Source organism: Laetiporus sulphureus (assembly GCF_001632365.1).
Source record: "Laetiporus sulphureus 93-53 unplaced genomic scaffold LAESUscaffold_14, whole genome shotgun sequence".
NCBI lineage: Eukaryota > Fungi > Basidiomycota > Agaricomycetes > Polyporales > Laetiporaceae > Laetiporus > Laetiporus sulphureus.
The window spans coordinates 40,701-67,863 of NW_024468523.1; the positions used below are offsets into that span (position 1 = coordinate 40,701).

At 54.6% G+C, this 27,163-nt stretch overlaps 9 protein-coding genes across 9 annotated transcripts; 5 read left to right on the plus strand and 4 right to left on the minus strand.

Moving 5' to 3' along the window:
• Positions 1-1,105: 1,105 nt before the first annotated feature.
• On the plus strand, positions 1,106-3,554 carry LAESUDRAFT_758172 (thiamine diphosphate-binding protein; the record flags this gene model as incomplete). Its single annotated transcript, XM_040912421.1, has 11 exons — positions 1,106-1,155; positions 1,209-1,345; positions 1,399-1,491; positions 1,547-2,023; positions 2,075-2,365; positions 2,419-2,655; positions 2,711-2,718; positions 2,770-3,228; positions 3,286-3,364; positions 3,419-3,469; positions 3,520-3,554. The coding sequence occupies 11 exons, from the start codon at positions 1,106-1,108 to the stop codon at positions 3,552-3,554; spliced, it is 1,917 nt and encodes a 638-aa protein (XP_040765322.1).
• Positions 3,555-3,901: 347 nt separating this feature from the next.
• On the minus strand, positions 3,902-6,446 carry LAESUDRAFT_811853 (uncharacterized protein; the record flags this gene model as incomplete). Its single annotated transcript, XM_040914353.1, has 4 exons — positions 6,329-6,446; positions 5,506-6,266; positions 4,473-5,435; positions 3,902-4,411 (listed from the first exon to the last, which is right to left on the minus strand). The coding sequence occupies exons 2-4, from the start codon at positions 5,962-5,964 to the stop codon at positions 3,902-3,904; spliced, it is 1,932 nt and encodes a 643-aa protein (XP_040765323.1). The 5' UTR covers positions 5,965-6,266; positions 6,329-6,446.
• Positions 6,447-6,653: 207 nt separating this feature from the next.
• LAESUDRAFT_724533 (uncharacterized protein) lies at positions 6,654-7,982 on the plus strand. The gene is made up of 4 exons (XM_040908634.1): positions 6,654-6,798; positions 6,857-6,983; positions 7,317-7,395; positions 7,449-7,982. Exons 1-4 carry the CDS (start codon positions 6,673-6,675, stop codon positions 7,819-7,821), a joined length of 705 nt encoding a protein of 234 aa, XP_040765324.1. The 5' UTR covers positions 6,654-6,672; the 3' UTR covers positions 7,822-7,982.
• LAESUDRAFT_724534 (uncharacterized protein) lies at positions 7,803-9,302 on the minus strand. Its single transcript, XM_040908635.1, has one exon. The coding sequence runs from the start codon at positions 9,019-9,021 to the stop codon at positions 8,017-8,019; it is 1,005 nt and encodes a 334-aa protein (XP_040765325.1). The 5' UTR covers positions 9,022-9,302; the 3' UTR covers positions 7,803-8,016.
• Positions 9,303-10,445: 1,143 nt separating this feature from the next.
• Positions 10,446-14,847, plus strand: LAESUDRAFT_724537 (acetyl-CoA synthetase-like protein). The gene is made up of 16 exons (XM_040908636.1): positions 10,446-10,791; positions 10,850-11,182; positions 11,240-11,400; positions 11,460-11,591; positions 11,646-11,699; positions 11,754-11,836; positions 11,892-12,024; positions 12,086-12,244; positions 12,304-12,473; positions 12,529-12,586; positions 12,643-12,902; positions 12,963-13,500; positions 13,557-13,590; positions 13,656-13,799; positions 13,860-14,110; positions 14,177-14,847. Exons 1-16 carry the CDS (start codon positions 10,488-10,490, stop codon positions 14,642-14,644), a joined length of 3,282 nt encoding a protein of 1,093 aa, XP_040765326.1. The 5' UTR covers positions 10,446-10,487; the 3' UTR covers positions 14,645-14,847.
• A 1,660-nt stretch (positions 14,848-16,507) lies between these two features.
• Positions 16,508-17,583, plus strand: LAESUDRAFT_713319 (uncharacterized protein; the record flags this gene model as incomplete). The annotated part of the gene is made up of 2 exons (XM_040906961.1): positions 16,508-16,678; positions 16,744-17,583. 2 exons carry the CDS (start codon positions 16,508-16,510, stop codon positions 17,581-17,583), a joined length of 1,011 nt encoding a protein of 336 aa, XP_040765327.1.
• Positions 17,584-18,312: 729 nt separating this feature from the next.
• LAESUDRAFT_724539 (uncharacterized protein) lies at positions 18,313-19,506 on the minus strand. The gene is made up of 4 exons (XM_040908637.1): positions 19,367-19,506; positions 19,088-19,314; positions 18,681-18,991; positions 18,313-18,629 (listed from the first exon to the last, which is right to left on the minus strand). The coding sequence occupies exons 1-4, from the start codon at positions 19,424-19,426 to the stop codon at positions 18,505-18,507; spliced, it is 723 nt and encodes a 240-aa protein (XP_040765328.1). The 5' UTR covers positions 19,427-19,506; the 3' UTR covers positions 18,313-18,504.
• Positions 19,507-21,951: 2,445 nt separating this feature from the next.
• On the plus strand, positions 21,952-22,516 carry LAESUDRAFT_650721 (uncharacterized protein; the record flags this gene model as incomplete). Its single annotated transcript, XM_040904259.1, has 2 exons — positions 21,952-22,127; positions 22,192-22,516. The coding sequence occupies 2 exons, from the start codon at positions 21,952-21,954 to the stop codon at positions 22,514-22,516; spliced, it is 501 nt and encodes a 166-aa protein (XP_040765329.1).
• Positions 22,517-24,287: 1,771 nt separating this feature from the next.
• Positions 24,288-26,252, minus strand: LAESUDRAFT_771743 (uncharacterized protein). Its single transcript, XM_040913794.1, has 6 exons — positions 26,127-26,252; positions 25,445-25,566; positions 25,103-25,367; positions 25,017-25,038; positions 24,777-24,955; positions 24,288-24,713 (listed from the first exon to the last, which is right to left on the minus strand). Exons 1-6 carry the CDS (start codon positions 26,232-26,234, stop codon positions 24,498-24,500), a joined length of 912 nt encoding a protein of 303 aa, XP_040765330.1. The 5' UTR covers positions 26,235-26,252; the 3' UTR covers positions 24,288-24,497.
• Between the last annotated feature and the right edge of the window lie 911 nt (positions 26,253-27,163).

Consider the following 27,163-nt stretch of genomic DNA (forward strand, 5'->3'; position numbering starts at 1 on the left):
CATGCTCGACAAGGATCTCCAGCTGCGACCACGACTTGCACGGCCCTTACCCACATACTATTGTCGGCCTCAGTATCATTGCCGCAAAATTAAGATGTTCCCAAGGCACCCAACACACCATTTTTATGGACAGGGCCAAGCAAACGCCGGTATACACATGTCAGATATCAACGATTACGACTTCGCGGGTGGCTCAGCAACGGCTGGACATGGAGAACCTCACATCATTAAGATCAAAGAAGACAAAGAAGAGAGCTTCTACGACAAATACTGGAGTGTCCAGGAAGAAGATACCATCTACTGTCAAGAGGCAGTGTGAAAATCGGGTTGAGGAGGCTATTATGCCAAGATCATTGCGCCGATCTCCAAGAAAGAGGATCTCCGATGCAGTACTGAGATATCGCTCGCTGAATGTCGAAGGTCGGTCTAACGCGCGTAGGATGACGAGTTGCGGACTCCGAGGATCGGAAACGGGACTCAGATAATTATATCTCAAGCAACAGCGGAGACAGCGACAATACATGATTTTTCACCATATTCTTGACAGTCTTGGTGAGTTGTCAATGTTCGCTTCGCACTATGCGCGTCACGAACTCATGTCCCTTGCGAATGTTTTTTACGCCAAGATATTGCTGTATTGCTGTGACAGATCGCGGAACCAATTCATTGACCCCGCAAACGCGAATACATATCACTGTTGATGTTGATTCTAGCCCGTATGGCTCCCGCTACCTCTACATCTTTCAGGAACACTTTCATGTACTTTATGTGTATTCTTCGCAGGATCAGGATATATTGACGTTGCTACGTGCTCCGTGTGTGTAAGGGTGGGAGCGCTAGGCATAGTCGTCTCCTGGGGCGTGGAAGATGCGACGAGCTCGTCCGCCTTTTCTCACAGCCGCCAACTGAGACTCTGCGTAACTTGAAGTTGCAACGTTTATCCCGGCGGCCGGACCGCCCCCGAAGCGCGACCGATTTCTCTACTCTACAAGCGCCATCTTTGGGAGCGCATTACTTATACCGCACCCGTCCCGGTGCCCTCTTGTTCCGTACTTCCATCTCCCCTCTCCTCCCTCAATAAATTGTTACTGAACAGCAAAACACGATGCCGGGCACCGAAAGCAAGTTTCCCATCGATCTCAAGTCACTGAAGAAGTGAGCAGATGGTCCATATATGCGCGTACCGAGTTAACAAAGACCGGATGCAGGGTGACTCTCAACCCGACTCAGCCTAAGCTGACGGAGCAGCAGAGGGCCGCGTTGCTGCACAACGTCCAAATTATGCGCGATGCTATCGTCCTCTTCACGGCGACTGGCGCTGCGCGGGGCGTGAGCGGGCACACAGGTGCGTTCTCAGCGCTCCGCGGGAGAGACGGGTGGATCCTGACGCTCTCCCAGGCGGTGCGTATGACACGGTTCCCGAGGTGTGCCTGCTCCTGTCGCTCTTCAACCACTCGGATGATTACGTGCCCATCCTCTTCGACGAGGCCGGTCAGTGTCTCACTGCTAGCGCGTCCCCGAATCGCCATCTGACCGCGATCGCCAGGACACCGCGTCGCGACGCAGTACCTGCTCTCCGCCATTGAGGGGCATATCCCCGCCGAGCACCTCCTCCACTACCGCGAGGCGAACTCGAAGCTTCCTGGTCACCCTGAGCTCGGCCTCACGCCTGGCGTTAAGTTTTCCTCCGGCCGCCTTGGCCACGTCTGGCCATGGGTGAACGGAATTGCCCTCGCGAACCGCAGCAAGACAGTGTTCTTGCTCGGCTCGGACGGTTCCCAGCAAGAAGGCAACGACGCGGAGGCGGCACGGCTCGCGGTGGCGCAGAACCTCAACGTGAAGCTGATCATCGATGACAATGATGTGACGATTGCCGGGCATCCGTCGCAGTATCTCAAGGGCTACGACCTCAACAAGACCCTCACTGGACATGGGCTCAAGGTTCTTACAGTACAGGGCGAGGACATTGACGCGCTCTGGGGTGCGCTATGCGAGATCATCACGTACAACGGCCCCGCTGCAGGTAGGTCTCCCCTCCGTGAAGGGAGCTACTGTGTCACTCACGTGTCTTCAGTCGTCTGCAAGCGTGTCATGGCACCCGGCATTGCGGACATCGAGGGCAGCACCCACGGACACGATGTCATTCCCGTCAAGGCTGCTATCAAGTACCTCACGTCACGCGGTTACCCCGAGAGCGTGTCGGCGGACATCTTGAATAACATCAAGCCCACGGCAGTGCCTTACCTTTACATTGGTTCCACCAAGGAGGTCGGCGCGAATCGTGTCGTGTTCGGTGAGGCCGTCAACCTGGTACTCGACAAGTTGACCAAGGAGGAAGCGGCGGCGAAGGTCATGGTCATTGACAGTCAGTCTGAACAGATATTCAGTAAAGGCATATGGCTTACGCGGCACGAGCAGGTGATCTGGAGGGCTCAACCGGCCTGAAAGTCATTCACCAGAAGCACCCAGAGGTGTTCATCCCTTCTGGGATCATGGAACGTGGTAACTTCAGTGCGGCCGCTGGCTTCGGCTTCGATGCCAACAAGTATGGTGTATTCTCGACGTTCTCTGCATTTTTAGAGATGGTGGTCTCGGAAATCACGATGGCGCGCCTGAACTTCTGCAACGTCCTCTGCCATTTCTCACACTCTGGAGGTATGTCCACTGCTAATTTTTTTCTGGGTCAAATACTGATTGAGTTGTTCGACAGTTGACGAGGTCTGTCTTGTTATTTCTAAGATGCACGCTGTGACACTCATCGCATTCTAGATGGCGGATAACACCTGCCACTTCGGTCTCAACTCTTTCTTCGCCGACAACGGGCTTTCCGACGCTCAATCCTGGCTTTACTTCCCCGCCGATCCCGCGCAAATGACTGCCGTCATACAGCGCGTCTTCTTCGACAAGGGTCTGCGCTTCGTCTTCTCGACACGGTCCAAGGTACCGTTCATCCTCAAGGAGGACGGGAAGACGCGTTTCTTCGGCGATGATTACAAGTTCGTGCCCGGGAAGGACGAAGTCATTGCGGAGGGCACTGCCGGGTATGTCGTGTCGTACGGAGACATGCTGTACCGCTCGTGGGATGCGGTGCTGCGCTGCCGGCAGGAGGGATTGAACGTCGGCTTGATCAACAAGCCGACACTGAACCTCGTGGATGAGCGGACGATCACGAAGGTTGGGTCAAGTCCGTTCGTGCTTGTCGTAGAGTCTCTGAACCAGAAGACTGGGGTAAGTCTCGATATCCATATGTTTGTTTCTCCGGATCCTTAACAATCTGTTTCTCAGCTTGGCTCCAAGTTTGGCACGTGGTTGCTCGAGCGTCAGCTCACCCCTCGCTATGGCTATATGGGAACCAACAAGGAGGGTTAGTGACGTCCATGGCTTGTTTTCCGCATATTCACTCACATCAATCTTGTAGGCTGCGGCGGTCTGTCTGAGCAGATTCCGCACCAGGGCCTCGATCCGCAATGTAAGCAAACCATGATTCCTCCGTCACTCTTCGCTGACCAGTATTTGCAGCCATCATCCTCAAGATCAGGCAGCTTTCACAATAGACCATCCAATTTCTCTGGCGTTGATTTGTACGACAGGAGTTACCTGAGTAGATTTCGGCATCGTTTGAAATGCAACGTGTATAAGAAAAGATAAGGTGTAACACATTCAATAGATCATTTTTTATGTCGGATGCAGCGCTTCGCCACGAACCGGTACAATTATATCTAGCTAACAACTGGATTTTCACGAGACAAATGGCAAGAACAAAACCAGATTACAAATTTCGGTACTGTGAAACTAGCCAAAAGAGAACACCGAAAACGGAGTATATACGACGATACGGAGGAACGAAGGCATAGGCAAAAGGAAAATACGTCCTTTCTCAACGCGCACGCAAACCTACATATCACGGCCACGCATCCGAGCACGTCCTATCCGGACGTTTGCTGTTCCTGCCCTTGCAGTCGAGCTTCCCGCAGTCCTGGCAAGGATTGGTACAGAACGCGCGGCCGCCTTTGCCTTTACACTCGTTCGAGCCGCACTTGCAGCAGTGGCGAATGCGCTTCTGCGCAGGCTCGGTTAAAGAGCCGGCTTCGGCGGACGAATCCACAATCGAGAATGTGCGCTTGAGGATGTTTTGGTTTGCGTTCGGGTCGATGGGCGGCGACGGATAGAAATAAGGGTTTGCATACTGATAGGGCGAGTATGGGGCGAACATCGGAAACTGTCCTGCACGACTGATCGAACCGGGGTCTGGGCTTGCGGGATTAGGATTAGGATTGGGGTGCTGGTGCGCGGCTTGTCCATTCACATCCACGGCATTGCTCGGCCCGGCCTGCGGCTCCTGCATACCACCGCTCGGATCTGCGGCGGCACTGTGCGCGTTCCAGGCTTCGTGGAACTCTTCGGCGGACCTCTGCATGGACAAGTCAACGATGGGTTGAATATCACAGGAAATGAGGAAAACGAAAACTTGCATCCTTGGGATATTCGAGGCTGCCTTCGACTTGGGCTGCATCCTGATTTTCATCATCTTCCTCCTCCTCCTGGTCTGCCGATCCATCCTGCTGCTCTTGCGGCGGAGGAGGCATGGGCATCACCTCATCCTCAATCAAGCCGCTCTGGATCGATTTAATGATATCCATGATAGCCTCCTTCGTGAGGCCGGCTTTCAGGCTCGCGCGGACCATATTCCACAGCGCAATCGACACGCCCATGCCATGCCAGTTCCATACGTCTGGGCCACTGCCCAAGTCCGGGTTGCCCTGAATCAGCAGCGCCGGGAACTCGTCGCGCAGCTTCGGCGGGAGGGAACGCAGGATCGATATATCTGTGCTCGCAAATTTGCGGCCCTCGGGAGCACTCTGCGGGTTGGCGCACATCGGGCTGCGGCAGACATACTCGCAGCCAATGATGAAAAACGGCTTGCCGAGGTCATACACCTTGATTGGGCCGGACATGATGCGTCCGCGATTAATGAGTGGCGCGGAGCACGCCGGGCATGCGATCCCGTTGAACACGAGTGGCTGCGGGTCCCAGTACAGGAAGCGATGCTCAGACGGGATGCGCGCCGTCGACGCGGAGGCTGTCAGAGAAAAGTAGACAGGCGACGAGGGCAGCCAAAAGGTCTTCAAGATCGAATAGAGTGTCGGGATCGACGGTATGTTCTTGCTAGCAGGGGCGAGCGACGCGAGGTGCGACTTGAATGCTTCTTCTACGCTGGGCCCGGCGGCCGACACGGGGTTCGGCGCAGCCAATGCGGAGACTAGGAGCTGCAGGAACGCATCTGGACGGGTGCGTGCGACGTCTGCCCAATTGTCCCTATCAAGACTGGGATCGATCGGGAACATAAACGACGGGCGGCCGCTGCGCGGCAGCGAGCCCATCGGCGGTGCCGAAGCTCGCCACGGATCGCTGGGACCGGGCATAAAATTGTTATACTGAAAATAGCGGATAGCCACTCGGAATCAGTATTGGCAAAAAAAGGAAATTTTGCGAACAAAGGCGTACCCCATAGCTAAAGACGGCCGCCGCAGAGACAGACTGGGCGCCGCTCGCGAACGTGCCTGGCGGACGCTTGCGCGGTCTGCTTGCACGCCGGGGGCCCACAGACCCCGCAGGTAACCCATCCTTCCTGGGACGACCCACTGGGCGCTTGATCTTTGGCTCAGCGTTCATGTCGAGCTGCTTCTTTCCGCTGCCTTTGGGGCGTCCTGGCTTCCTCTTCAAGGGCACTTCTGGGTTGGTGCCGTCTTGGTTCATGGGCATGGGCGCAACGTTAATAGGGGCACCAGACACTACGTTCGGCGGGACTGCCACTGCGTTCTGGTTCGGCATCTGCATGGGTTGGCCGGGGACGGGATCGTTGGTTCCCACTTGGACATTGTGATCATGTTGCGTGGCCTGCGATAAGGTCATCGACTGGCCAGCCAGCGTGCTGGCGATGCTTTGAAGAGAACCGTCTGCCATGTTTTGCAGCAAGATACTGCGAACACCTCGTTAGCCCGTTCTCTGCGTGCATAGTGGTGAAAGACAAGAAATAGGGCAGAGCCAGAATAACGAAAAGGACGGGGAGAATATGGTGCAGTAAATGAGGGGTAAGAGACATAACCGACGACGGGCAAATATCCCTGCCCTTTGCGACGACAAGGAGACGTTTGTTACCTGTTTTGCGAGCGACAAGTGGTGGGGATTAGTTCTCGCGCCTATAAATGCTTGTTCTGCGTATTTTGCGTGCAGGATGGAGGGAGAAAGAGATTCTGCAGGTTAACGTGCGAGGATAACTGTTCGGTAACTACCGGAAACACTTGCTGACTTATCATCCCCAAAATAGAAGTATGTCACGTGCGTGACCGGGACGCCCATCCTTTGGCTCCGTCGTCCTTGGCGGCACATCCCAGGCTCTCTCGAGGCTTTCCTGCGCACTCCTCCAGCTTTCTGGCCTCCTCTTTGCTCTGCTCGCCTTCCTCGATTTGTAAAATGCGATGCAGGAGAAGCTGTTCAAACTGGAAAATTGCGCCCGAGCGTTTGTTTTGCAGCCGTAAGGGGAAGCGTGCGTGACGTCACGGCCAGCCCAGAGCCACTCTCTCCGTTGCACCCATCACACGCTCGCATACCTTATCCTGCGTCAGAAATGCGCCCGTCCGCCTTTGTTGCACCTCCTCTCCGCCAGCCGCCATGACCTCCGACTTCGCCACCTCCATCGGCAGAAAGCTCTTCGAAAAGCACCTTCAAAATTACACACCTGAAGACCCACTCTACGAGACGTACACGGACAAACGCGGGCGGCAGCGCAGGAGAAAGGTGTGCGCGTATGCATTCGAAGTTGCTGGAAATGTGCTGAGATTTGGAGCGCCGCTAGAGGGAGCTGCCGCCTGGATTGAGTTCGCGCGACGCGAAGATTCTCAAGTCCGTGAAACGACGGGCGCATCACCTCGATAAGGGATTCAGTATATGTGGCATGCGCTTTGGATGGACGTTTTTCATCGGTGAGTGCGATGTCGGGGTTTTCGGGCTGCTAGAAGGGTGTACGAGCTGTTCCCAGTTTTGCACTATGACGATAACCCAGGTTCGCTACGTCTCGCTGGATTTGCATGTCGCTAGATTGACTATTGCAGCACACATCCTCCTCCAAGTTTCTCTCACTGCTCCAGCACGACGAAGGGCGTGAAACGATGCATCGCTCTAATTATAATTCTGTGCCCAATCTGTCATTGGCGTCATAGACATACACTCCACGTCGCCGCCTGCCTGCGGCGCTATACTCACGCTTCGCATGACCTCATCGATGTCGAATTCTAGTGCTGATACACAACCCCTAGGTATTGTTCCTGGAGCTGGTGATATAGCAAACGCAGCATTGAACTATGTTCTTGTGGTCAGAAAAGCAAGACGGGCGGAGTGAGTTGTTTCTCATGACACCTAATCGCCGCATGACTTAGTGTGCTTCCTAGCATTCCTGATTGGCTATTAAGCCGCATGCTTGTCAACAACGCCGTTTCTGCTGCCGTCGGCTTTGTCCCAATAGTTGGAGACATCATGCTGGCCGTTTACAAGGCTAACTCCCGGAACGCCGCGCTGCTCGAGGAGTTCCTACGGATACGAGGCGAAGAGGCTCTTAAGATGGCAGAGGAGGCGCAGGCACAGGCACAGGCGGCCGTGAGCACTGGTGGGCCACCGGCGCGCGAAGAGAGGCCAAACAACAAGCGTGAGGGCAGCGGGTGGTTTGTGCGGAGGAACAAGGCAAAGGACACCACACCGGAGACAGCACCAAGTCCGCTCGTGAGCATGAATAGGGATAGCCGGTTTATTGAAAACGTGCCGTAGTGAGCGCGTCGGACCTTCACCTCATTTTGTTACCCGAACGAACATTGCGTCACATACTACCTCACAAGCACACTTGTGTATCATGTTTGGATTGGATTTACTGTAGTATATATGTTCCACGTTTATCGCCACAATGCGGATAAGGCTCATACGATGATTTTAAAAATGCGCTTATGATGATTCATGATAAGATCTTTACTCGTACAAGGTACCCTCATCGTCGCTCTCTCCTCGTCTTCCCAGACCCATATATATCCCCAGCCCAACCGGACTGTGTGGCTTAGTAGGGGACTGAAAGTCGCCATCAGATCGCGTGCCAATGGACGGCACTGTGGGGGACGCAGAACGGGTGGAGATACTGGAGCCGACCAGCGCGCCAGGCGTCAGCCGGCAGTCCCGCAGCACGAGCTCGTTCGCAGCGACGACAGGATCAGTGTTAGTACCGACGATTTGCCAGCCCGTCGGCGCACCAGGCGTCAGACGGACGTTGCGCGCACCCAGCTCGTCGGGGGTTACGATAGGATCGAGCTCGCTCGCGAAGGCGGGCTGCACGCCGATGTCGACGACGGGCGAGAGGGAGTTGAAGAACGTGCCGAGGGCGGAAAGCCTGGGTACGGTGGGTGAAAAAATCTGAGAGGCATGCGGCGGAAGGAGCGGCTGACGGGGCGACACGTACGGCGCTCCTCTGTAGAGGCGAGGGCGCGTGGGATATGTGGGCCGAAGTACCGCAGACGGGAATGGTGGGACGCGGGCGACCGCTGGAGTGGGCGGTGCGTCGAAGAGGAATGGCGGAATTCGCGCGAGCGCGAGCTCCGGGGAGAACGGGATCGCCGGCGAGAACAGGTCGGACTCAGCGGCAGGGCTCTGCGGACGAACTGTGCTGCCAAACATCAAGTGTGGAGGGGCACCTCCAGAGGCTGGTACGGGTTTCCCAGCGAGAGTACGGACGTGCGCTGGAGAGAGCTTGGGCGGGAGGCCGAGGCCGACGCTGTTATGGGATTGGGCGACTTTGCGAGCCTCGGCACGGACTTTGGCATGCGCGAGTACGGCCTCGAGTTCATGCTTGTTGGGACGCCTGGTAGAGGATGTGGATGCCGCGTTGGCGTGGATGAAAGGACACGAGTTTGAGCGCGAAAGTGAACGCCTGATTCCGCCTGGACCAGCCAGGGAAAACGGGCGAGAGAATGACGAAGAGGCCATGTTGAAATAACGATGTTACAAGCAGTGATAAGCGTATTGACGTTCTGTGTGCCCGGTGAATTTGCTTGAAGTGCACTCGACTCGAATGCACTTTTATGCACTACACGTACGGATGTGCGGTGTGCGGATGTTTTGAACATACCCGTTTCCGCATCACGTACTTCCACGTCCAATCAAAGGTACTCACATTCAGCAGCATCCGGATTCAACCACATGTCACAGTGCCTTGACCGTTGCGCCAGACTCGGAGAAGGATACTTGACATTCGCTGAGGTCAGGACCGGTCATTCGATGCTCTGCACTAGCTTCCGAGAGGTCAGCAAAGCACTCTTCGCCCTGTCAGAAATGCATATTTGAATCCTGAGACTAAAGGTGATGGATGCAAGAAGCAGGGGGCTCCAAGGGTATTCCAACGTCGCATTTCGAAGGGTTCGTTTGATCGTGGGCGTTTGTCGGGGAGCTGATTAGGCGCTGCGCTGAGATCCGTTTTCTGATCGGGTCTGACCACGTGACACTCCCGGGAGACGGAATGAGCAAGTCCGACCGTTCCGGCCACAGCCACCAAGTGAAATCAAAGCGCCGATTCGTCAACAAGTGTTTGGAAATTCGAATTAAATCTCTACTGTGGCCTGCTTAAGATCTAAATCCGATCTTAGTTATTGCGCCGACGTGGTAGGCGGTGAAAGAACGGTAATTGATTGCATTTGAGCAGGCTTTACAGCAGCGTTCCCATGTCTCGCACGCAATCTGTTGGCAGAATGTGCTAAGGACGCATCTGACATCCCATCGTGAGTACTTGTCTCTCGTACAACGCCACCTAATCTCTCGGCCCTATCTTCCTAAACGAGGACACCGCAGGGCATTTCGCGTTTTCGGTGCCGATACTTTAACAACGTGTCGGCGAATAAATCTCCCAGGATACCGACAGTGACGTTGGGTGTTGATAGAATCCTCGGAAGCCTCCGTCGGGAGAAAAGGAACCCAATTGTGCGTGCGACGCCTGCCGAAATCAATGCAACCAGATATAAGGGCAGTCCGCTTCGGCGTCCCGATCTTAAGAAGCTTCACTGGCCGTGCCCGTCGGAAACGCGAGATGCGTTCTGCGAGCAACGGTTCCTTGTCCACGCTGCAATGGACCTCTAGAATGAGCACAATGCGTGAAATATTCCCGAAAGCGCCACAATCCCGCAGCAAGGCAGGAGCGCTGTTTGCGTTTTGCGTAAGGCGTGCCTTCACGACCGCGCCAATTTGAAGACCCATTGGTAAGGGGCTGATTCAACTCCATGGTGAGTAAGTTCTGTCCAGTTGTTCGGCGATACTGAATTTGCCTCCGCCACATAGGTTCGGTGGAGGAAAGGTACCCGGCTCTCGAGGATATATAAACCCCTCGAGGTTGGTCTCAATGCCGTAGATATCTTCCCTCACTTCATCCTTCCCACCTCGTCTTCACCCTTGATTCTACAGCCATGACCGTCATCACACGTCCCGTACTCCCTCCCTGCCCTCAGATCCATGGTCGCTCGAGCACGACCTTCAAGCTCCCTCCTTTGGAGGGCTCATTGACTCTCCCCGAGCTTTTCGACTGGCAGGCGCAGAACTCTCCGTCCCACCGCGTCTTTACATTCGCCGACGATGATGGTGAAACTAGGGACATTACCTGGCGCGAAGCGGCGCGTGGTGTTCATACAGGCGCAAAGCTTGTCAGGAGCCGCCTTGGCTCGCAGCCTGGGATACACGAAACTCCAGTCATAGCGATTCTCGCGACTTCAGGTAAGATATCCCTTGCGCTTTATCTTCGGAACTAGCGGCTCAAGTGACCTGCCCTCAGACGGCATTCCATACTTCACAATGATGATCAGTATCATGCGGGCGGGCTACGCTGCATTTCTCATCTCCTCACGTAATTCATCTGCGGCCGTCGCCCACCTGATCAGCCAGGTGGGAGTTAAACATCTCTTCGTCGGGCCGGAACCGTCCATGGAGGAACTCGCCGGCGAGGTGATGAACCTTCTCAAGACGGAATACCCTTCGTCATCTGTGCCGAACTCCTCGTCCCTGCCGCTATTCGAAGAGCTTTACTTGCCGTCGTCCACGGCGACTGTTGACGTTCCGTATCAATTCAAGGGAGCCAATGCTCCCGCCCTGATTTTGCACTCATCCGGTATACAGCCTTGTTTATTTTGTGCCTTGTTTGATCCTTGCTGACTGTACTCCATAGGCTCCACTGCATTCCCCAAACCCATCGTCATGTCAAACCAGAGAGTTCTCGAGATTGTTCGGTCCCCTTGCTACGGCGAACGCGACTTGTGCGGTGTGGTATTCTCGCTGCATAGCACACCTATGTTCCATGCTATGGGCGTCATGATCGCGATGTGGGGGGTAAGTGAATTTGTGTTTATCGGTTCTTAGCCATCATCTTAGCTTGCTATTCCCTACAGCCGGCTGCAGGCATCACATACGCATTCTTCAAGCCCAAGTCACCTCCTACTGTGCCGTCACCAGACTTGACGATCCAAGCTACCAAGGCGACTCAATGTGACATCATCGCCGCTGTTCCGGCAATGATTGAGGTAAGAATTTACCCGCATATTGTCCGGGACACCAATGAACTGTTTCCTTCACAGATGTGGTCTCGCGTCCCAGAATACGTAGACTACTTCAAGACGCGTCAGGGCCTCGTGAGTATCGCGTGAGCATTTTTGGCTCGCCAATGCTAATTAATGAATGGCCAGATATACGGCGGTGGACCTCTTAGCAAAGAGGTTGGCGACTTTTTGGCATCGGAGGGCATCACTATCTTTAACCTCTACGGATCGTGAGTATTTTTCATGTCTTATCTGGCCCGGGTGCTTATGAAGGGACTTGTGTAGAACGGAGGGCGGCCCACTGACGGTCATCTTACTCGCCGAAGTTGGTATGGATTGGGAGTACTTCAAGTTGCCGGACTGCGCCAAGGCGCACATGATCCCGCAGGACGATGGCTCGTATGAGTTCATCCTCATGGTATGTCTTGTGTCGCGGTGTTTGGCTTTGACTGGTGAAGACTGAGGACTCTGAATTGCAGACCAGCGACGCCCTTCACCCAGCCGTTTTGAACGCTGACGCCAATGGCGTACCCTCTTATGCGACGTCTGATCTCCTGATCAGACACCCGACGAAGCCGGGATTCTGGAAGATCCACGGCCGTACAGATGACCAGATCATGCACAGCACAGGAGAGAAGGTTGGTTTCACCTCAGCCAAATCCAGTGAACCGAGCTGTTACTAACGATTTCTCTCCAGACAAACCCGGGCCCGCTTGAGGCAATGATGAACCAAGACCCCCATGTGCATGCGTCAATCATCTTTGGTCGCGGACGATTCCAGGCCGGCATCCTTGTGGATCCCAAGCGGGAGTACCAGTTTGACCCGTCAGACGAGAAGAAGCTCGCCGAGTTCAGGAACAAGATTTGGTGCGTCTGGATCTTCAACTACATTCACATTTGCCTTGACATGTCTTCGACATAGGCCGACTGTCGAGAAGATGAACGAGTTTGCGCCGCAGCACTCGAGATTGTTCAAGGAGGTGAGCGGAATCAGCTTTCTGCTTTGGAACAATGCTAACTCCATCTCGGCTCGCAGATGATCATGGTGTCGAAGCCTTCCAAGCCGTTTGCGTACACAGCCAAGGACACCGTTCGCCGCGGAGTCGTCTTGAAGGAGTATGACCAGGAGATCAACGACATTTACGATTTGGTCGAGAAGAGCGCGCAATCGAACGTCCCTCCGCCGGAGAAGTGGGACTTGGACTCGGCCGCACAGTTCGTGCGGGCCGTCGTGGGCAAGATCATGACCCATAAGGTGACCGATAGCGACGACTTGTTCCAACACGGATGCGACAGGTATGATCCTCCTTATATCTTTTCATACGACACTTCTTGATGTGATTTCTATGCTATCAGCTTGCAGGCGACGTACATCCGCAACGCTCTCCTCCGCGGCTTGCAGGAGACAGCAAAGATCGACACCCGCAAGATTGTCGGCAACTTCGTCTACGACCACCCAACCGTCTCGAGTCTCGCGTCATTCGTCTCCGGCCTCGCACTCGGCACGGTCGATGGGAAGAAAGCGGACTCTCCAGCGGCGCGCATTAATGCCATGCACGCAATGGTGGCCAAGTATACGTCTGACTTCCCGGCTCACAAGCCAAACGAGGCTGCGCTTGGCGCGAGACCGCACGGAGATGTCGTTTTCGTGACTGGAACCACTGGCAGTTTGGGTTGTCATCTCCTGTCGCAGATGGCTGCAAATCCCGAGGTCGCTGTCATCTATGGGTTCAACAGGCCTGCAAGGAACCAGATTCCTCTCTTCGAGAGGCAGAAAGCTGCCTTGGCTGACCGCGGCCTGGATGCGAGCATCCTCAACACACCGAAGGTCGTACTTCTTGAGGGCGAGCTGGCGCAACCCTACTGGGGCTTGCCAGAAGAAACATACGATGAGGCATGCATCTTCCTCTGTGATTAAGTGTAGCACATACTGACTCTGCCGGATTGTAGCTTCACCGCACTGTGACGCACATCATCCACAATGGTAACGTCTAATGGTATCGAGCTTCGTGATTAAATACTGATCGACCGTTATTTTTGCTCGTTTAGCGTGGCGTGTCGACTTTGTGATCAACCTGTCGTCGTTCGAGTCGAGTATAGCCGGAGTACGCAGTCTTGTCGACTTTGCCCTCACTTCGCCTTTGCCCGAGCCTCCACGGGTATTGTTCGAAAGTTCCATGGGTGTCTTCCAAAGTACGTATTATCTATCTGGGGCCGCGCTATTGTTCTGAACGCAACGTTCTCGCGCATTAGATGCTCCCGATTTGCGATTTGCCGAGGAGCCAATCCTGCCTGACTGGGCGTTAGGTACCGGCTACGCAGAATCGAAGTGGGTGTCCGAACAGATCATGTACGCCGCGGGCAAGAAGACGGTGTTGGATCCATTGGTTGTGCGTGTGGGCCAGGTCTGTGGTGGCCTGGACGGCACATGGAATGCGCACGAGTGGTACCCCTCGTTGGTGCAAAGTGCGCCGAGGCTCGGATGCTTCCCCGACGACCACAAGGTGCGTTTCCCACGAAACTCGGTATCCAGCGCTTTTTTGCTCAAGGCTGACTGCGTGCGCGAATAGGGCATCAACTTTATTCCTCTGGATATCACCACTTCTGCGATTATTGACTTCCGCAAGGCGCCGTACGAGACCGGTGTCGTCCACCTCGTCCACCCGAACCCGGTGTCCTGGCACTCGCTCGCGGAGGTCGTCGCACAGGAATTCAACGTCGAGCTAGTGCCTTTCCCCGAGTACGTCGTGAAACTGGAAGAGGTAGCAAGCTCTGTCTCTGGCGCCAAGGCCGACGCGCAGGGCGAGATGGTCCGCAGCCTGCGCGCGCTGCACCTGCTTCCCTTCTACCGCGGCTTGGCCGAGAAGGGCTCGGACACCAGGCTGGCCATCGGTTTCGGCGACCTCGATGTCACGCGGGCCGTGAAGGTGTCGCCCACGCTGGGCGATCCCAATCTCCGCCAGCTCGGAGCAGAGGACGTGAAGAGATGGATCGCGTACTGGCACAGGGTTGGACAGTTCTCCGGCGAGCCTTTGTAGGTATGATGACGGGGAAAGAGCGTACGTTTGATCATGCATCGTCTTTTGCACGTGGAACATAGAGATTGAATCAACATCATGGACTCACATCAGTAAGCATAGGAATCATAGACCATAGACATAGACTACAAGCAACCCATAGACCATAGAGCAGTATGTCGCAATAGATGTTGAACATTATTATGCAACGCGACGGGTGGCACTAAGAAGCGTATCTATAGCCACCGGCAAGAGAAAGAAATATTGCATAACAAGCGATTCTTCGAATTCCGCGGCAACAACGTAGCAATGCAAAGCAATGAATAGAACTCAGGCTCAGGCGCGAAGTGGAGCCAGAGCGCGGCGATGTACTTCTTTCGCAACAATGTTTTGTAGCTGTTCCAGATAATGGAATTGCTAGGTCTTCGCACGACGAGCATGGTGATAATCGGACACAAATTTGCGGTTGCAATACAATCACCGATCCACTGTGGTCGCAGACTCCCGCTCTCCGTGCCATAGCGCTTAACTCCACTGTTGTGCTCACGAGTAACGAAGTTAACTGACACGCACTTCAAAATGACGTCATAAGGCATAACGGCAATGCAGCAAGCAAGAAGATATATGATGTGAGAATTTGACACCCCTAGAGGGTACAGAGGAAAGCATGGCGAAATTTTCCAGGGGTGGAACATACGACGACGACGATCTTGAGCGGTCGCTCGGGAAATTGGGAAGAGACATACCGGGGCTCGAGCCTGCTTTTTATCAACCTGGCTCGGCATTCTTGTCTAAAGATTTGTACATTTGATCAGATACGGCATAGAACCCAGTATTTGATGGTGAATGATGGTGCATGAATGGGTAACAGCCCATCAAGCTTTTAGGGTGGCCACGTGCGGGTATTTCGCGAAGTTGAATATCAAAGTATCACCCATTCTATGCAAGGAAGAACGCCAAGATGCATAAAAAGACCCATAATTACTGCGAACACACAACCATGAGACGTACTTTGTTGAACACATGAGTCTTGAGCTTGAAGCTTAAGCTTGGGCCGTTGCAATCGCAGTAATGAGTGACCCATATTGACTACCAAGTGGTGCGACAATGATAGCACTCTTGGCGAACGTGGTCGTGCACGTCAAGATCAAGAGCATCAACAAATGACGTCGTCGAGGCACGGCGATGAAATCGAGATGTCAGGAGCTAAGGATGCCGTTGGTCTTCGGGCGTTGGCCACATAAGGCTAAACGCGTGTGCATCCGGCGACGACGGGCGTCCTCATCGTTGTTCAACTAACCAGGGCCAGAATGAGCGTCAACGAGCTTAGCGCTACGAGACGTCGAAAGCAAGCAGGACGCTTGGTATTCCATTAATTGCATTGAAAGTGCGAAACGGAGCCGTCCATTCATTTGGGGGATGAAGTTGGGGCAAAAAAGCTAGTCAGACGGGCGGAAGCACTTAGCAGGATAATCTTCCGAACTCTTCCGAATGAGGTCCAGGCAGTTCCCAAGGAAGATATTGCATCGGAATGCGCGGCCAGAGCGGACAGTGTGTGCGGTCGTTAGAGTTCGGACGAAAACGGTTAACACGGGCTAGCAGGGCGTGTATTGTTTGAGCGAAATAACCAAGGATCGGATACGCGATTGATGCGCCCGGGGACAGCCGCGGCAGCTCGGCATGGAGGCGGGTCGAAGTGAAAGAGTCTTCGGGTTGCGCCCTTTGGTCCGACTCCCACTCAAAAAAACCGTATATATCTCCTTCTCCACAACGGCTTGCTCCACCTGCTCGTCGCCCCCGACGTCCTCGACCGCGTCCCATCCACGCCTCCGAGTCGCCCCGGGCACCTCGAGCACCCGTCCCCTCGTCCAGCCCTCGCCGCCCATGCCTACCGTCCCCTCCTCATGCGTCCCGCTCGCATCTCTCGCCGACGAGGGCGTCCGGCTCGTCCCTGCCGGCCTCCACCTCCAGGAGGACACCGCCGGGCCCACTCCCGACCCCGACCTTGACGACCTCGTCCTCGTGCCCGCCGAATCAGGCAATGTCGTCACATCGGTGCGTCGATCGGATCGTCACCTCGCGCCCTGCTCGCCCGCATTGACTCTGAGCCTTATTCACAGACGCATGCCCCCGAGCTCCCCGCAGCATATGGCCGCAAAGCGGACGCCGGCCTCAGCGTCAAGCCCCGCCTATCGCTAGGCAATCTGGCGCTGCACTCCCCGTCCTCCATCATCGGTACTCCCTTTGACCTCTCCCCGCGCTTCGAGTACCCCTTCCCTACCCCACCGTGCGAGCCCGAAATACCATTGTCAATGTCCGCGTCGCTTCCAAATATCCGTTGTTCTGCTGCTGCTTTTAGTATGCCCTTCATTGGCGGCGCGATTGGTAGCGGAGCGCCATCGTTCTCGACTCTGCCTCGCCCTCGCGCAGGCGTGCGCGGGTTCTCTCCGACTCGTCTGAAGCTGCGCCCGCGCGAACCACCCATGCCGCCAACGCTGGCCAAAAAGCGGCGCATCACACGGGAGAACAGGCAGCGCCGCGAGAGCGCGCCGGACGCCATCTCAGAGAGCTCTGTGACTCCTACAAGATCTCCGGGCTTTGGACGTCGGACGAGCGATGATACTGTAGTGAGTGACGAGAGCTTGGAGGGAATGGAGGGCGGTAGCAATGAGTCGAAGGATGGGGTGTCTGTGGTGTCCAAGGGTGCCGATGAAGAGCTACTCATCCGTCCTGCGTCCTCTAGCAGAACTACGTCGGAGGTGACGCTTTCGGTTCAAGAAGGTCCTAAAACGCCACTTGATGCGCTCGAAGATCCTTGCTCAGCACCCTCGGAATCTCTTGCTGTCGCGTCAGCCACCGCCAATGGATCCGCAGACGAGACACATGCTGTTCCTGCCATCGGTGCACCTGCCCCCGAATCGCCTCGGACGTCTTCTCTGCCGGAGAAGGACAGCGCATGATCACAGCCGCGCCAGCGGGGTCGCCTGCAGCTCGATGTTTCCCCACGGACCTGAGCCCGGCGGCGTGCTACGGGGCTTTTCTACTTTCTCCATTACCCTCACGATCATCCCGCTTCTCTCGCGTAAACACAGCAAGGTTGAATAAACATTGTTCTTAATCTTCTCCGTCAGCACATGCATATAACAATACCTAATGCCTGGAAACATACTCTTCTCCGTCACGCTTTTCCCCTTTCGCGGCTCTCTATACACGTAGCTGCCTACTATGCCTCCACCTTCTCTCATCCACCGATCGCCATTGGTGATCTCTGGTTTGTATTTCTACTTCACATCTGTGTTCGTTACGTCTTGACGACCAACGACGCCAACGTTTGTTTTATTATTCCCACTTAACGTCCCGCCACACGCCATTCTACGGATATCCACCTCCGCTCCGCTCGCTTGCTCTGCATATCTCATCTGTCGCTACGCTTTACTGTTTTGTTTTCAGCTTAAGTTTGTGTATTGCGTTCTATGGTTTTTGGCACACACGCATCGCATCATGTATCCACGATCCGCATACACGTTTGGATTCCGATATACGTTTTGTTGAATGAATGTTAAGTTGGATGATTAGTTCAGAGGGTAGCCGGACTTGTGCGGATGAACGATGGGACGATCAGCATGTCCTCTTGATGTCCCGGGTTACCTCAGAGAACAGTGTCACAAATGGGTCAGCTGTGTGTTGAAGGGGGGGTTGACAATTACTCGAGGTACATGTTCACGTACATGTATGCATTTCAATGAAGAGTCCGCAGCAGATGAGCGGTGCGATGTGCCGCGTCAGAAGCTCGATGGAGAGTGAGCAAAACTTTGTACGCTACGACCTTCCACAGGCGTGGCGCCCACGGACGTATAATCGCCATGTGGAATCCGTGGTCTTTAGAAAGATAAATCAAACGAATCGAAGACATCCCCAATATCTAAATTCTTCTTGACTAATTCGCGGGCCATGGAAGTCTGGTCTACTCGGCCTCCTCGATGTGCCCTACAACGCTGACAGGTGACTGTACCGAGGAGTAAGGACTCGTATGCAGCAAAAACCAAAGGTTCCTCACGATTATCGAATCGATCTCTCATCAGATCGTCTCTGATCTGCACCAGAACCATGCTCGTCTCCAACCCCAACTCATTTGCCTCCTTCAAGGAGAGTGTTTTATCCCGCGTGCACAGCTCCACATATGCTGGTCCGAGCCAGTCGTTGATGTCGAGTTTCTTTGAGAGTACGATGCGATCAACAGGGTCGAGCTGAGGTTTGTGCGCATCTAACTCTTGAATGGCGCGCTCGCGGATCTCGTGGAACATGTAGCGCGACGAGATGAGCAAGAGCGCGCGCCATTGAGAAAGGGAGTAATCCAACCCGTACATGCTGTCGTGGAGAAAAAGTGCCGTGTTCGGTCACATCAGCGTACCAGTCAGTATGCATGGGCAGGAAGCCGCGCTCAAAAGTGGGACATAGGCTCACCCGTGATAGAGAAATGACAGCAAAGTATCGATTTCTTCTTGAGTAACCTCTGGCAGGAGAATCGCTGTGTCTTCCGAGTCGCCCTCCGAGACGCCGTTTACAGGCGGGCAGGAGAACATGGTTCGGAATATTTCCGAATCACGCTCCAAAAAGTACCGATGGACCTTGTAGATAATCTCCTCATGCGCAAGCTGAGGCTCTTTGATCGGAGCAGCGTCCTGCCTAATCTGAGCATGTAATGTCGATGAAGACAAAATATATATCGGCCAAGACCAATACCTTCAGGATCACTGTGCCGCCGTCAAAGAAGAATTTCGAGTTTCGCGTTTTCACGATCATCCTGTTGTTAGTGGGTGGTAATACCACGGCCCGACAGACGTTATGGATGGATAGCGCGGAGGGGCGACTAGAAGTTCGAGGTCATACGAGATAGGAGTGCGGGATGAGGGTGAGACAGCTAGAACAGATTAGAAGCGGCAAGTTATATACTCGCCAGAAGCGTGGATCGAGCGTGACGACCGTATACAGCGAGAGCATCACACACACGTGTCAGCAGATGCGCTATCATATGCGCTGATCATGAGAGCGCCCCCGTAGCTGGATAACTGTGGGTATTGCATCGTCTTCTTTCGACTGCAGCTTATCCTCTACTCAATTCACGTTCGGATTTCCGACAGTTACAAGCATGCATGAGCTGCATTATCAACCACGCAATCAGGCTAGTCGTAAGAGGGAATGCGCTGTGTACGCACCTGCACTGTTGAAACCAAACAAGCTATCAAAGTGGAATTTCGTAGCCTTCCGAGTGTGAATGAAGGATAACTTGAAGCATATCGATATTTCATCACCGATCACACATGTGACCATATTTCCGACGCTGTCTACGAGCGATTAAGGTGACCAACTTGATGAAGACATGTACTGCTCACAGCTCGGACGTGGCTGTCAGTGATTTATGGGTCATCTCTTGACCGCATCAAGGCTCGTGCTGGACTGACGCGATAGAAAGAGGAAAGACGCATCGCCATATTCAAGACAGTTTGCCGGGGACCGAGATGCGTGTGACCTGTCCGTAGTAGGTGACTCTGCGCAATGGCCTCAGTACTCGAGTCGTCCTGAAAGGAAGGCACGACGGTAAGCTCACTCACGACGGGAGCCTGGCACAAAGTGGTCACACCGACTCGCGTGACGTCACGCGTTTTCTGGCGCACTGAGCGCCCAGTATTTCCGGGTTGTCCGCGTCGATCCTCGCGCTGCATGGTGCGACCACTAGTACTAAGCATTAAACCTCAGAAATCCACAGAATATCAATCTCAGTGTGTCTACATGCCGATGATCGCGCATTGGCATTGCCGCAAGGCGGCGACGTGTTGCAAGAAGAAATTCTACATCCTGTTGCTATAGCCCAGATTGAACGCAGCCTGCCTGTGTCTGTCCGGCTGTAACATAAATGTCATCAAGCACTTAGACATAGGCTGTCTGGTACGCACCCTTTTGCACTGTTTCTGCCTGAGGGCGAGAGAGGATACAATGCCCATGCCACTTGCAGGATGACTCGTCGACGACATCCAACCTTCTCATTGGTCGGTACGTGTCATTCGTTGCTTACGCCGTTATTTGTGCTCACAATCAACGTCCATCAGAATGCAATTCACAACTGACGAGCCGAACCCTCATGTTCGCACCACGAGGTGCCTCCAGCCCTGGCCAGATGCCTTCGCCACATGCTTCTATCTAATGTTCCCGCGCTGGAGAAGCCGTTTGTGCGCCCTTTTCAAGCCATTCAATCTAGCTGATAATCCCCCACCCTTCTTTGCTCTTGCTGCCCCCATCGTATGTGTCCCGATGGATCCTCCCTCCAACCCTGGATTGCAGCCCTCCGACCCCTCTGAAGACGCCCAAATGTCACCGACACTGACATCTGAGAGTCTCGATGATTCCGAGGTCCCGTTTGCTGCGTCGCCCACGGAGAATAGCTCTCCCATATTTGGGACGGCGCGGAATGGAAGGACGACGCGGTCGCCGTCCGTGCCTGCGTTCCTTCAACCCTCGATAACGTCTGAGGCTGATGCTTTCGTCAAGAAGCTCTTCTCATCGTCATCGGTGCCAGCGCAGAAACAGGCAGCCGCATCGTCTTTCGCCCCATCGGTTGGCTCCGCTCCCACCACGTCGTTTTTCATGTTCGGTTCTTCGCCGCAGGCAACTACGCAGAAGGGAGCAGTTGCTCCGTCTTCATGTTATGACCCGGGCCGCACAAGTGGGCCTTTACTGTTCGCCTCTCCATTGTCGACAGCTGCACGGAAGCAAGCGCCCAATTCGTTCTCGTTCGATGTGCCGAGGTCAAGCCTCTTTCATTTCGGCTGTCAGGAGCCGGCACCCGTGGAAAAGCAAGCAACCGCTTCATTTCTGTTTGGCCATTCGACATCCGCTACTTCGCCATTAATGTCTAAGCTCCAGCCGGAATCGATTTCCGGTTCATCCGCTGTCCCATCGAGTTTAGCGACAGATAGGGCAGAGACTCTGCCTTCTTTAAAGTTCACGTCTTCGGTTTTTCAGCCCGAAGGCGGGTCTAGAGTCACAACGTCTACGTCAATGCGGCCCATACGCGAGGCAATAGCATCTGCGCCGACCCCGACAGCAATGCAGATGCAGGGTCACAAGTCTCCTGCGGCGTCTAACGGATCCGGAGGCACGTCATCAGATGGCCCGTCTGCAAGCATGATCAAGAGCCCTCGATTCTATCTGGACGATGGGACGATCATACTGAAGGTATGCTCCAGGATATGTTGTTCTTTTGACTCACGAACTAATCTGCTTTATAGATCAAGGGATCCTCGCCTGAAGGCACGCAGGACACCTGTGATATGCTGTACAAGGTTCATCGGTTCTTCCTCGAGAGAGACTCTGTCGTTTTTCGATCGATGTTCTCATCCCCACCTGGAGAACAAGAGATGAAGGGAACTTCAGATGACACGGCGATCCTCCTCTCTGAGGTGACGCAGTCAGAATTGGATGCATTACTTTCCTTCTTCTATAATAGGTATGTCTGTATGCTGTGTCTGGCAGCAAAGGCTGCTGTGACTGATAGATCTTCCATGCTACAGCATGTATCAACCTGATGTCGACATTTCCGAGTTGAAAGCACTACTTTCAATCTCATCGCGCTACGTGTTTGAGCAGATCCGCCAGCGCGCTGTGGAGATGCTCGACAATCACGACCCGCCACTTAGCCCGGCAGAACAAGTCGCACTCGCGTTCAAATACGACATCAAGCAGTGGCTGAAGCCTGCCTACGTGACGTTGGGAAAGAGAAAGCAACCGATTTCTGATGAAGAGGCAGCAGAGATGGGTTTCGAAGCTACCGTGCGTCTTGGCCGAGTGCGAGAGACGCTCCTCAAGCGACACCATGGGGATCTACCAGTACGTTAACGATTTATGATCTTCTTGCGCCACGTATGAACATTGGCTCTTCGTCTTTCAATCTCAGTCCCCCGAGTCTCAGGAGTATTTGATCTGGGAGGATCCTGATCCACTTGACAAGGAGATTCGCGCGTTGATTGAGGCGGAGTTCAAACTACCGCCGGATGCACCAGATACATCGGCTGAAGTGCAGTTTACAATCGGCACTGCGTCTTCATCAGAGCTGACAAGGCTGAGAAACCCTCAAAAACGTTTGCCGAGGAGGACCATCAGGCTGTAGACAGTGACGGCCCCTGGACCTGTGAGTCCCCAGTGCCGCAACAATGGCCACTAGCGATGCTAACTCGAGTCATGTGTTAGACCAATGGGGTGGAAATATTAGATTCCGTCGTGGTGAAGTCTGTCAACACCGGCTGGCTTGATATATCGGGACGTAGATTGGAGGTGGTGAGCGGGTTCTCGGCATATCTGCGCTGTGTGCATGTTGAGCCCGGGATACCTACTAAGTGCGGATGTACTACTAAACATCGGTTCGTTATTCGAAGCATTCATTCATGATCTGTGCATGCTCGACTAGGTGACATTCCAGCGATCGATGTCAGCGCAGAGAACGGCAAAACCTAAAAAATCACTGGCCCCATCTTTTCGACGTGGTTGAGTGTGGATGGGAGGGGTCAAGAATGGTAAGCTCCGAGCGCAAACACGCTGTGCAGGTCCAAAGCTCGGTGCATGTCGTGTAATCGATGTGGATTTCTCTCCCAGCGATCGAGTGGAGCTGTCCCTTAAGTACCATGGTGACGACTGGGGAAAGCTTAGGTAAGGATGTCAAGCTATGCAAGAGGGGGTTTACTGGTGATTGGTGATGCAGAAAGTAATCAGATTGGGAGCGAAGACGTCCAGCGGTATCGCAAGAGTCCGGGTGAAATTGTGTCGCAGGCGTCTTGAAGGTCCCACTGGCCGGTCAGTGCTGCATTATTTGCTCGGACTGTGCGATAGTGACGATTGTGCGATCCAGGCACCGAAAGTCTGCCGAATGAGAATTACTTGATCACCTTGATCATGGGTCGAGCAGGGATTTAAGCTGTAATGTCGGACAGGTGTGCATCAGGCATCAACGATGACTTCGATGCATTTACATGGTTTTATTTCCGAGCACACGGTCTCGGAGTATCATACGTTCAAGCTTCAAGCTTCAAGTCCGGTCATAGATGTTCAGGCTTTTCAAGCTTCAACAACAACTTCAAAGCTTCAAGTGTCAAGCTGAGACGCGTGACGCGAGGCGTTCAAGAGCGTGGCATCGCGTGTACCGTGACGTATCAATCCGACGACCGACTTGCACAACTGCTCTCACGTCTCTTGATGGTACGCGGCCATCTCACTCGCTGGTGACTCTCAGGCAGTCTGAACCATTAACTTTGATCTTTGGTCTCGCACCACTCACCAGTCAACAACAACAGCAGCAAATTGCGATCACCCCATGAACCAGCAGTCAGAAACAGCCTCACTTCTTTACGATCCGCGGGTAAGCAAAATTGCTAGTAAACACGTATACAATACGCATTAAAGGATGGTAGACAATAATGACCAGGCGGTGAGTAGGAGGGCAGTTATAGGGGATGCTATATGCGGTGATACGGGCGCGTCGCAGCGAAGGACCCGGAAAACGCGAACGATAGGAAAACCAGCTATAGGGAAGCCATCGCTGCGGACGCACACGCCAACGAGAAGAGGGCCGGACCAGCGAGAGAGATGACATCGCAGATGTCGTGGCGAGCGTGGGACGTACGCAGCGAGGACGAGGAAGAGGACTAGCAAGCACAAGTTATAAAGATAAACGATTTGTCAACCAAAAGGCTATGACACAAAGGACTGAGGTGGGCCCACAGGGCCACACGGGTGCCGGGCGTCGAGCCCGCAAGGGGATATATGCGTGCGTCTATACTTCGAATACGTATAGTGTCTCCATTTACGAGGTCGTGTCGTCCTGCGTTCAGTGGCCATGGTCGTGCTTGGAATGGCGCCTGTGCCGTCTCACCATGCCCGGCGCGGGCGTGGGGGCGACGTCGGGGACCTCGCGGCGTGCTGCGGCGGTAGCGCTTGGACCGAGCGAGGAGATGTATGCGTCCTGGAAGATATCGTCCTGCGGGCCGTCGTGGTAGCCATAGATGTCGTTGTATGCGGGCGGCATGTAGTACCCCTCGAACATCTGCGGGAGCATGCGAATCAGCGGGCATGGAGGCAGAGAGAACGACTGAAGGTAGGTGCGCACGTTGTTCTGCTCGGCTTGCATCCAGTACATGGGGTATTTGGGCCCGATCGTGCAGTTGCCGGGGTTGGCGGCTTCGTTGAAATCGGAATCCTCTCCGCATCGCCTGGGCAGCATGGGCGTGCCAATGGGAGTCGTGCTCGTCGCGCCGGTGACGTCGCAGTGGAAGCCGTTCATGTACACTGAGCGACAACAGCCAAGTGAGCAATCACGTTCCCCTTCACAGGTCTTGAGATGACTCACTCTGCTCCGCACCGCTCTTATCCTGTATGTCCATCACACTCCATCAGTATCCACTCACCAGCTTGAGAAGCCGACGTCCAACTTACGGAGTGAATCCAGAACCATGCGCACGTGCAGCCGCCGTCCGGACACGAGGGCATGTCAGCAGGGACGTCGAACGCGGTGTTAAGGTTCCACACGCAGGTGTGGTTCACGCTGAAAACCACAAAGTCATCGGGCTGCACGTCGTTCGCATCCGGCTTGTACGCAATCGCAAGCGCGCACCCGCGCACGTCCTCCTCGCCTGTCGTATGGAACTGCGAGGACGGCTGCCCCGGGCAGGGCCAGTTGGAGCCGTAGCCAGCATCGCCGCTGTGAGGCGCAGACGAGGTAGGGGGTGAAGTTAGATAGGGAGAAGGGCGAGGAGGGGAAGGGGGAGGAAGACGCACCCGGAGGAGGACGCGTACCATGAGGTGGCGCCTTTGTCGCAGGAAAGCTCGGTGTTGACGGTCTGCCCTGCGGGGAGCTCAAAGGCATCGCCCGGATTGGGCGGGTAGCCGAGGAAGCCGTGCTGCCAGCCGCATCACGAGTCAGCATCATCATCAAAATAAAAATCAGTCGCCAGCAGTTGTCCGCCATCAAATAGAGATGGGAGCGAGAGGTGAGCGGGGTACATCGAGCAGATATCAGAAGCGCTAACGAGGAGGCGCAGAAAAAAATGAACATGGGGCAGGTCCTGTTCATGCACATCTGGACAGGACACGCGGCTTGCGATGGCATCTCGCCAGCCAGGCAAAAATCAACTTTTTGCGACCATGCCGACTGTGCGGCTTTGCAGTTTGTGCGGAGGCGACGCAGCTGCCACTTCACGACCGGACCCTGCCAAGCACATTTCGATGCCCACCGCCATCTACGGATGGCACGCCTAAATCGTGATCGCGGCAGTTGAGGTGAGCCAGTATCGAAGGACCGTATGCGCGATATGACTACGGCGAACGTGTTGGTCCGCTGCCACCGATGTACGCCACCTCTCGTCGCATGGTGCATGTTCAACCGACAAAGCAAGTTGTGCACCCAGGGTCGCGAATACGTAGAAACAAAGCGTGAACCCGCCGAGGAGAAGATACTCACGAACCACCACTGATCAAACGTATAGTCGACGAGGGGAGTGACGGGGCGGTTGTCATAATTGAAGGTCTGCTGGGTGACGTTGAACCCGTACATACTCTTGTGCCACATGGCTGTCGATGATCGAAGGCGTCAGCGACCCGAGAATTCGCAGGATACGGAGCACACAGGCTGCGAGCACTGACCAATGTGCGCGGACGCCAGTGGCGCGAGCGCCGCGGCTGAGAGTAGGAGGGGCGCGGCGGAGAGCATGGTGTGGGGCGGGAGTGGGGCAAACGAGCGCGAGATCGTAAGGAATGTGGGTGCCCGGCGGGCAGGTGCGAGCGCGAGAGAAGAGGAGGGGCCTTGCAGCGAGATGGAGGAAGCGAGGGATGTAGCGGGAAGGCTATAAGCATGTTCAAATGCGTTCGGCCGGGTGAGATTCCGATTCGATTGCATTTGGATCGAACGTCCGCCGCGAGCGGTTTGCGCCCGAGCGGCGGTAGATCCCCATAGCAACATACTCCTCGACTGGAGGTTGTCCTGCCAAGCATCCATTCTGCTCGCTTTCCGCCCAATTTGCAGCGATGGTTGCTTTCTTCGGGGGCCTTGGCCTCGACGACCGTCAGCGCTCGATACACTGGGCAATTGGCGTCCTCAACGCGCTCTGCGGGGAAGCAGCCATGGCGGTGGCTGGCGCACACGATCGTTATTCGGCACCGTCGTTGACGCTTACCGAAGATAGCTAGCACTTTACACGAAGCAGGCGAGCCATCCATACGGACGCATTACAACAGCCGGTCATCGTTACGAACAGCGTGCAGGCAATAAATGAAAGTGCAGATATTGGCAATCCGACGGCATCAACATATTCGAGAGTGTTCCTGGTATCAGATCGTAAAAGGACCCCTCAAAAAGCTTGGGTAGCTGTGGAGACCGGGTGAAGGATGGATGTGTCACAACGATTGCTGGGAGGTGAAAAGCATTTGCTCAGTCGGGAACGCCCTAGATCCACCGGACGGCATTTCGACGGATGCACGAATCGAAGAAAAGTGTTCCCT